Source organism: Thamnophis elegans, chromosome 4 (assembly GCF_009769535.1).
Source record: "Thamnophis elegans isolate rThaEle1 chromosome 4, rThaEle1.pri, whole genome shotgun sequence".
In the NCBI taxonomy this organism is placed as follows: domain Eukaryota; kingdom Metazoa; phylum Chordata; class Lepidosauria; order Squamata; family Colubridae; genus Thamnophis; species Thamnophis elegans.
The window spans coordinates 97,286,009-97,295,643 of NC_045544.1; the positions used below are offsets into that span (position 1 = coordinate 97,286,009).

The following is a 9,635-nucleotide window of genomic DNA, read 5'->3' on the forward strand; positions in this document are numbered from 1 at the left end:
CAGCAGCCGCTACCGGTTCACCCGAACTGGAGATAATCAGCTGAATACCACCTCTGCATCCACCACACTGGTTGGCTTCAGTCAATCCACTGAGCCACGAATGAACCAACTACATTTTAGTCTAGCATGTTATGCAAAATCAGCTGAAGTTTGTTCTATAGAATTAAATTGCCAAAGGAACTGATAATCCAAAAACCTTGTGTCTAGGGGTGAAATGCTACTGGTTTGGACCAGTTCACCCGAACCAGTAGTAAAAAATGCTACTGGTTTGGGTGAACCGGTATTTCCAATGATCAGTTGGCCGATGATCAGCTGTGATGTGCAATTTATATTAACTAGAATCGTCAGATTTCCTGCTTTCTAGCTAATATAAATTGTGTGGCATAGCAGACCCCCCCCCCCTCGCTGTTCTACTTACCTTTATAGACTCGGAAGCCTTCAAAATATCCCTTTTTTAGTGCTGTGTGGGTGTGCCTCAGGTTCGCATGTTCGCGCTCGGTAGCAGATTTACCGAAACGGTAGCAGACTTCAGAGATTTCATCGCTGCTTGTGCCTATTATTTTTGATCCCATAAGGCCTATATTATATTTCTCTATAGAAAAATGAGCTATCATTGGCCTAAGTCAGAAAGAACATTCTTCCAAGAAAACACTGAAGAACCACCAGGTATATTATCATGGCCATAGAGGCCTAATGGGAAAAGAAAAGTGCCATTACAATACCCAAGTCTGATTATAGAACATTTGTCTTTAATGTGTATTTCATCAATTGTTGTTTTTTGCGGGGGAAGGCCCCAGTGTTTTAAATTCCTTTTGCAAGAGTGATGACTATTCAGAATCTGGAAAACCTTTTGCATAGATACAAAGGTATTTTCTGTTACATATTAGATATAAATATGGGATACCTGTTAGGACAATGTCTTTAAAAGATCAGTTGCAGTTATGTAAAATACATGTAACCTTTAAGGCTTCCAAGAGCCTGCTAATTTGCAAAACACAATCAAGAGAATCTGGCTAACTACATTTTAGTCTCATGTATTATGCACACTCGGTGTTTGCAGTTTAATTTTGTGTGTTGTATAAATACATACAATTGGTGGTCTGCAAGAGGTCTGCAGGTGGTCCCTGGTGCAAGGAGCATTTTTAAGATTCATATATTAGCATGACTGGTTGGGGAATTCTAGGAGTTGAAGTCTGCACATCTTAAAGTTGCCAAATTTGAGAAACATTGGTCTATATAAAGGGAAAATTGGAAGAATTAAAATAATTTTAATGTAGTCATAGAGGGGCATGTCATGAAAACAAAAGCAAGATGATAAAAGACAGGTAAGGTGGGTAAAGGAGGTGGGGATTTGTGGCTGATCTTTAAACCTGTTAAACTGGCAGCCCGAAGGTTGGATGCAGTGTGTGTGTGTGTGTGTGTGTGTGTGTGTGTGTGTGTGTGTGTTCAGTCAGTCAGTCAGTCAGTCATTTTGCTGCCCATCTCATGGTTATGGACTCTCAGACTCTAGCTCAGTCATTCATTCCGTCATTCATTTTATTTCATCAAGCATGAATTAGATAACAGATATCTGTATAAACATGATTATGAATACATGAAATGGGTACCAAATACAAGGGAATATTAGGACAGGGACGGTAGGCACTCTCGTGCACTTAGGCACGCCCCTTAAAGACCTCTTAGGAATGTGGTGAGGTCGACAGTAGGCAGTCTAAGGTTATCATGTACCGCCAACGCCCTCCCCAGCTCCACAAAGGGGGAAAATGTCACGATATGTCATGTGATGGCAATGTGACACTGCGAGTTTGAGTATCTATCAGGATATACTCTTGGGTGAAACATGAAGATGCTTCACTATTGGTAGAGGACATACCTTCATGATGTGACCTCCACTGACACAAAAGTGGTATTTTCCCTCTGAGTCCTGAACCCCCTACAAGGTAGGTTGAGCTCAGGGTTGAGCTTTCTCATCTCTCCCCCCCCAATATTCCTCCATAGTCAATTAAGTGCAAGCATTGAGTCTTGTCAGGAGGGCAGTTTTGTTCTGCGTCAGAAGCAACGTGAAAGCTAATATGTGAAGAGGAAAATGATGTTGAGGGTGAAAGTGAGGAAGAGCAGCTCAAGGTTTTGGCTTTCCATTAGCCAAAGAAGAAACTGTCTCAACCATAAATTTGCAGAGCCATGATACACTTGCAAGTTATTATGTACCATGTCACATTTATATTTTTAATGATTGGCTTAGGGCAGTGTTTCTCAACCTTGGTAACAGCCAATGCTGGTAACAGCCAGCATTCGCTGGCTGGGGAATTCTGGGAGTTGAAGTCCGGACATCTTCAAGTTGCCAAGGTTGAGAAACACTGGCTTAGGGTATTATGCACCTCGGGTATGGGGCAAGGGCACCAATTGCTACAGTGCAACAGGCAGCAAAATATTTTGGGATATTTATACTAAAGAGTACATCTCTAGGCGAATTGATTCCACTCAAATATTTCAGACTGTGGTGGCTTGGATTGGTGGGAGCAGAATTCCAAACATCTGGAGGACTTTAGATGCCTTTTCTAATTTAGTTTTTCTTCAGTTCCATTCTACTAATGCAAGGGCATTTTGTATGGTTGAATTTCATTCAAAATTTAATGTTTAATATCAGATCAGCTTGAGTCAGAGGTGGTATTCAGCAGGTTCTGACCAGTTCTGGAGAACTGGTAGCGGAAATTTTGAGTAGTTCGGATAAATACCATCTCTGGCTGGCCCCGCCCCATCTATTCTCTGCCTCCTGAGTCCCAGCTGATTGGGAAGGAATGGAGATTTTACACCCACCAAGCCATGCCATGGCCACCAAGCCACACCCACAGGATCGGTAGTAAAAAAAATTGAATCCCACCACTGCCTTGATGGTTCACTTTAAAAATAGTTCTATTTCCAATACTTCTTTCTCAAAGCATCAACGTGTATACACATTTTTTTTAAAATTCCATGTCAATTTATTAATATTGAAGACTGAATGCTCAGATGGAGGGCAGCTCTTAAAAATCCTTAAAAGGGGGGATGGGGACATAACATTCAAGAAAGAGGATACCATCAAATCCTTCAACAGCCAAACCAAAACCTGCATTCATTGAGTACACTAGGAAACTTTAAAGAGTAGGGGCAAAGAGATGAGATACATAAACTTCAGGGAGCCCTTTTCCTCTTGTTTCTGTTGCTTAGAGCCTGCTGCCATTCCAAGGTTGTTTTTTTCTCTGTTTGTAATCCATGATAATCTTCAAGAAACCAAGATACAGCAAAATGGCATAGCAGAATATGTGATGCTTTGTAATAAAATAGAAAACCAGTTCCCTTGCTGTGTAAATAACATGGATAAAGATGAAGCAGAAAAAAAATAGGGCATACTGGTTTTGGGGCTGGAATAATTCATGGAGCTGTTGTCCAATCTATAAATGAAAGGAACAAAAAAGAAACAAAGGAAGATGATGAGTTGTTAATAGGCCCATGTGTTTGAGGCAAAATTCAAAAAACTGAGCAACACGACTTGTAAATATCTAATTTCCTAATGTGTAGCACACTGTACCTGGGGGTTAAACTACACCTGTTATTTGTCATGTGTATAAATAAGCATGTTTTGTCTAACCACTGCTAGGCTCTTTCTCCAAATTATCTCTTTCACTGGCTGAAATATTTAAAACCTCAAAGATGTCAAAATAATAGACCCAAAGGTAATCTTCTCAAGATTTCCCCTATTATCATTTGCCTGATAAGCTTGCAGAAAAAAGCCATATAACACTTTGACTAAACTAAGTAAAAATAATGTACTGCAGCATCTCATGCGATCAGACACTGATACTATTTCTTCACTTTCACCTGCAATATTTGGCCTTCTTTACTTACTCCCTCTATTTAAAACCATCTTTGCATCCTCTGCCCTTTAGAAGGATGCACATCTGCCTCTGTTTGCCTTCTCAAATGGCAAGCAGTAACTTTAATAACCATAAAAATTGTATCAGCTAGCCTTGGGATTTTGGCAGCCATTCCCCTTCATTGTCTTTGCAGTTCAGTCAGTCCAAGGTGATGTTCAAGAGGAAGCTCAGAGTGGGATAAAGCAATCGCAAGATAGCATCTACCAAAGACAAATCTCCATGGGAACATGGATATGAACCCCATCAAAAATCAGTAACACCAGCCTAGTTCCCCTTTCCTTGGTTTTCAAGGCCACTTGTTTCTGAAAGTTCATGCTGGAAATTTCTTGAGACTGCCTGTAACATAGAAACTGGAACTGCTTTGATTATTAATCCCTTTTCCTGAGAAACTGCAGAACTCTTTAATAGCAGCCTTCCCCAATTTCGTGGCTTCCAGTTGTGATGATTTTGAAAGAGGTAGGTGCATTAAAGAAAACTCTATCATTATTAAAATAATAAACAGTGACAACACAGATTTGTAAACATAGATTTTAGTATGGAACTAAGCTGTTGACAATTTTTATAGCTCAATACCAGCAACGTAACAATGGCTAAGAGTCTATTAGACAAGCCAGTATACAATCTGCTTTTTGTTTTTATTAAAAGGTTTCTTATTTGCCTCCTATGCTTTCCCACTTACTGATTGAGAGGAAGCCTTTTGGCGTAGCTGTTCCATTTTTTCTTCATGCAGACGTCGCTTTTCATTATCTTCATGCCTATATTTTAGCCTAACCATGGCACCATCCAGCCTCATCTTCTCCAGATCAAGATCAGTGGTTGTGATCTGCCTTCTGTTCAGATGACCCATTCTTTCCAAACTGTTGGCCTCACCTATCCTGGGGTATATTTCTGGTGGTAGAGCATTGCCGCCTCTTTGTGTGGTGATTACCATCTGCTCTGCTTGACTCTTGTTGTCTAAGATTTCTGTCATATCATCAGGAAAGTAGGAAGAACCCGGAGTCTCCCTTGCAGCATCCTGAAATTAAAAAGTATGACTTTAGTCTTTGTTTCACCCAGAGCATTCAGCCACAAAAACTAAAGAAAGGATCTGCAGAATTACATCAAGGTCAGTTTCATCCATGTTTTATTTTTCTCATAAGCTGACCAAACATCTCTGTCAAAAGTGCAAGCAGAGCTCATTGACATGACCGGATACTTCCAGTGGCTGGGATAATGTAGAGGAGATAGGAGAACAGTATGAAGACCCAAAGGATTTCAGGAACAGAAAGTCTGAAACTCCCTGCCATCCATTCATCCATAGAGCTGATCGTTGTTACAAATATTATTCTTTTATGAGTGTTTTTACCAGAAGAAATGGCCCATTGCCTAATGGGAGGGCAGAAAATAAGGCAAAATGAAGACTTCCCATCCATCTGCCACATTCCTTCTCACTTACCATGTTGTCCTTATGCTTTTTGGAATCTTTAATGGGGGTTATCTGAACAGCAAACTCAATTCCTGCCTGCATGTCCTTGAATTCTACATTGCCACCTTGATAAAAATATTCAGACCCTTCCAGATTGCTAGTATGATCCAGATCTGCTTGAATCTCCTTGTCTGTGTGGTGCACAGATTCTGTCTCAAAGTTGGAGAAATCAGAAGATGAATGGCGTTCTCTGGCTATTTCCTGAAACAGATCAGATATAGTAAGGGAGAATTTGTATATAACATAATAGAATGCAAGATGTAAATCTTCTGCAGGGATGAATCCGCTTCTTCATTGATCTGGTGGCTAAAACTTCTGAGAATTTGAATTCTGGAAAACCACAGATTCTGTACTCTTCTTTTATAGGGATTGTCCCTGAATGTGTTGTAAATGCCAAAGGGGTGCAACAAAAGTCATTAAGAAAACTTTCCCCAACAATCTGTCCCCCTGGCCCTGATGAGTTAAGACTTGATCCCAACCAGCATGGCCAAGAGACTGTTAACAGGAGTTATCCTTGAGCATTTGGAATTGCTGCTTTAATTCCTGGCTTAATTAATTGTTTTTTAAAAAAGTTTTAAAGGGGGGGCTTGTTGGCTGGAAAACCAGCAGACCAGGTTCGAGACCTGAGCGCCACATGACTGGGTGAGTTCCTATCTTCACTGCAGCTCCCGCCAACCTAGCAGTTCGAAAGCATACAAATGCAAGGAGATAAATAGGTACCACTTCAGTGCGAATGTAGCAGTGCTCTGTGATGTCATGCTGGCCACATGACCATGGAAACATCTTCGGACAGCACTAGCTCCATGGCCTTGAAATGGAGATGACCACTGCCCCCTAGAGTCGGCAATGACTAGCAGAATAAAATCTGCAGGGACTCCTTTACTTCTACTTACCACCTTCTTATTTCCCACCTCAAAACTACAGAACAAGGAAGTTCTAAAAGGAAAAAGCATCCCTTCTTTTGGCCTGGTTTCAGCAGGGCCCTTAGTTATGTAGATTTCTCTACATCAAAACTATCCAGCCAATTCACATTGTAGACTGATGATTTCACTACACTATTGGTTTAATCCTCCCACCAATCTGAATGGGGCATACAAGTTTTCAACCCTGCCTGCCTTGAGCTTATGTCAATTTTGCAAATAGGTGTTGTTTGTATAATACAGTGTTTCTTATGTTTTATTTAATGATTTGAAGTATTCTCTTTCCACAGGCTTCAGTATTAGAATTTCTTACCATCGTAGATCTATTCCCAGCAAGAAATGTACGTCGGTCTCTGGTTTTAAGGCAACAGCCTCTATTCTCCCATTTGCCCCATCTAGAAGACCTAAAAGTGGCTGCCCTGGTTTAATACACACACGTGGGCACACACACTCAAACTCAGGTCCCTGATTCCCTCCTAAACTGCCACAGCAGTGATGTCAAAAAAGTTCTACACTGTGATGACAGAATGTTCTGGTTGCCATAACAGTTAAGATAAAGTGTTGCTAAGGAAAATAAGTGTGGATTCCAATCAAGCTGCTCACATCTCACCAAAGGATTTTTTTATATTATGCTGAGAAGGACTACAAATTTGCAAACAGTCTGTGATTTGGCCTAGTCACTGATGTATTTTAATTCACTGATATGTTAGCTAATCACTTTCTTCCACAAGCCATTTGAGGTGTAGGAAAGGGGAATTTTCCAGATATATGCAGACTGTTCTCTAAAGTACGATGATGTTTTAAAGTTTTTAGATTAACACTGTGTGCTTTTTTCTGATATATTGAATATGCATAACAAACTATAGAAACACTACCATACAGGCTTTTCTATATAGGATTTTATAGATAGTTTCTTAACTGTCTCATTTCCTCTTCCCACAAGTATTCTTATCCCAGATTTGATATCTTCAGTCACTTAGAAAAGTTTCAGTATTTTTATTTCTTGGGTTTCCTTGTGAGCTCAAAGGAGAAAAAAAACCAGAAAATAACTTTTTCCTAAGCTTGGAATCCCAGCACTCCTGTCCAGCTCTCCTTGCTTATTTCTGAACTATCCTTTTCAATTGTTCCATCAATCAATTCTCTTTGCAGACAACTAAAAAAAATACCCCTGTTGGTCCTCAGCTGCAGGGACCTGCTCCAGCTGCGCAAGGATTTAGCATATCCAATCCATACAGCACATGAACACCAACAATGTCCAGCTATCAACAACCACCTCCTTAATTGTTGACTACTTCTGCCCTTATATTTGCCTCAAATGATGTGCCTGCTTTCAAATGTCTATGTGATAGTGTATGGTTCCAGCAGTTTTCCCCGAGCCACTGAGATGCCAAAGAGAGAGACTCGAGACGAGGCTTGCAAAAAGGATCAGCTTTTATTTATGGCCATAGTAAAAGCTGGGTGACAAAACTATATCCAAAGCATACAAACAAAAGCATGTAAGGAATAGCCACACCCTGCAAGGGGGCCTCAGAGTATTATATACATTTTAGGCAGATAGAAACAAAGTTTATCCAATCAGAGACAAAGATTCGTTACCAACGGGATCTTTAAAGCGTTCTTTTGTTCAAGCTCCTGTCTCTATCTACCTTATGTGTGGAGTATTCCTATAGCCTTGTGTAGGGGGTGGCAGCCCCCCTTTGCCAAGTTGTTTTTTGGCAGAATGCTTTAAGGCAGAGTTTCTCAACCTTGGCAACTTGAAGATGTCTGGACTTCAACTCCCAGAATTCCCCAGCCAGCGAATGCTGGCTGGGGAATTCTGGGAGTTGAAGTCCAGACATCTTCAAGTTGCCAAGGTTGAGAAACACTGCTTTAAGGATTTATGAGCCAGGAAAACTCCCTAGGTTGGTTCCTTTATCTATACAGTTTGATATTCGCGTGTAACAATTTCTTCTACTAGCTTCCAAAAATGTGCCAAGTTTTGAAACCAAGAACAGAAGCGAGACGCAGCAGTGAGATAATATTTCCAGTCCAGTATTAAGGTTACAATTTTCTATGCTAGAAAACAACTAATTTCAGACAGTATACAATAATATAAGCAGAAGCTAATAACAAAGCTTAATTCTTAATAAATGATTTTGAGCAGTATATCATAACAAATCAAAAACAAATACTGGTTTAATCAGTGACAATTATGTAGTAACATAAGCAATTCATAATAAAAGCAAATAGACAATATTAATTCATATTGATTCATATACTCCTTCAATAGCTTGCCTGGTGTTGGAAAGGAAAAATAAACTTTAACTTTGAAACTTCTTTGTAACATCCATGTGCAAGACACATGTGGTATCCTGTTACCAGAAAAATTACCATACATCCTAAAAGACAGAGTGCCTTGGAGAAATCACATTTACTGTGCCTGAACCACGGACATCACAAAGGGAGGAAGGAGTCTTAAAAACTGTTAATGACATTTTTTATTGTTGTTGTTGCTGGTGTCAGACTACACAAGCAGGGAAAGGGCACACTGATGATTTTGTACACATTTCCGTTTTCCAAAGCTAGATCTGACATTAGGCCTATTCTTACTGGGGAGTGGAGTCAACAAATATCACTCCTTGGATCAGATCTTTTCTAAACTACTTTTTCTGCTGTGCCATGACATCATGTTCCAGACTGAAGGAGGAATATCTGGTACTAGCTTCTTATTTCTGTTTTTTTTTCCCAAAATTGTATAAAGGCAAGCAGGAACTAATCAGCTGGATATACTCAGTCTCAGATTCCCTTTGCCTTTCTTCAAAAAGCAAGGCTGTAATTCAAAAGCATTTGACTTTCCTTACAACGATGCTTATTTTCAAATAACATCTGTCTGTTAAAAAGACTCTCCCTCCCCTTAATAGATACAGTTAAGCCCCTGCATTTTGCCAGCGGTGCTATGAGAGCCCGAAGGAAGCTGAGTCTGGAACTTGTGACATCATTAAGACAGTTAGCCTGGAATGTAGATTTGAATAATCTGGATTTGGAAACCAGGACAGTTGGGATCTGATTGAAGGCAAAAGGACAGATTTAATTAAATCTGTAAATATAGTGTTACCAAGCTACTTATATCTCTAACTCTGGTAACTGAGTTCTCCATGGTAAGATCTAAACCCTTTCCAAAAAATGTTCAAGGCACAATTTATTTGCTTTATCCCCACAGGAGTCTTGCATGGAGGATTGGGAAGATAAACTGGGCTGGGCTTCCCAAAAGTTTCTCTGAGATTCATTGAGGATATAAGAGGGATTACACTTTCCTCCCATTCCACAAAGATTCTAGATGGTTTTATTATTTCTGTT

General features: G+C 40.0%; 1 protein-coding gene across 1 annotated transcript; it reads right to left on the reverse strand.

Moving 5' to 3' along the window:
* Positions 1-3,203: 3,203 nt before the first annotated feature.
* Positions 3,204-9,435, reverse strand: TMEM247 (transmembrane protein 247). Its single transcript, XM_032216067.1, has 4 exons — positions 9,394-9,435; positions 5,350-5,580; positions 4,594-4,929; positions 3,204-3,431 (listed from the first exon to the last, which is right to left on the reverse strand). Exons 1-4 carry the CDS (start codon positions 9,433-9,435, stop codon positions 3,204-3,206), a joined length of 837 nt encoding a protein of 278 aa, XP_032071958.1.
* Between the last annotated feature and the right edge of the window lie 200 nt (positions 9,436-9,635).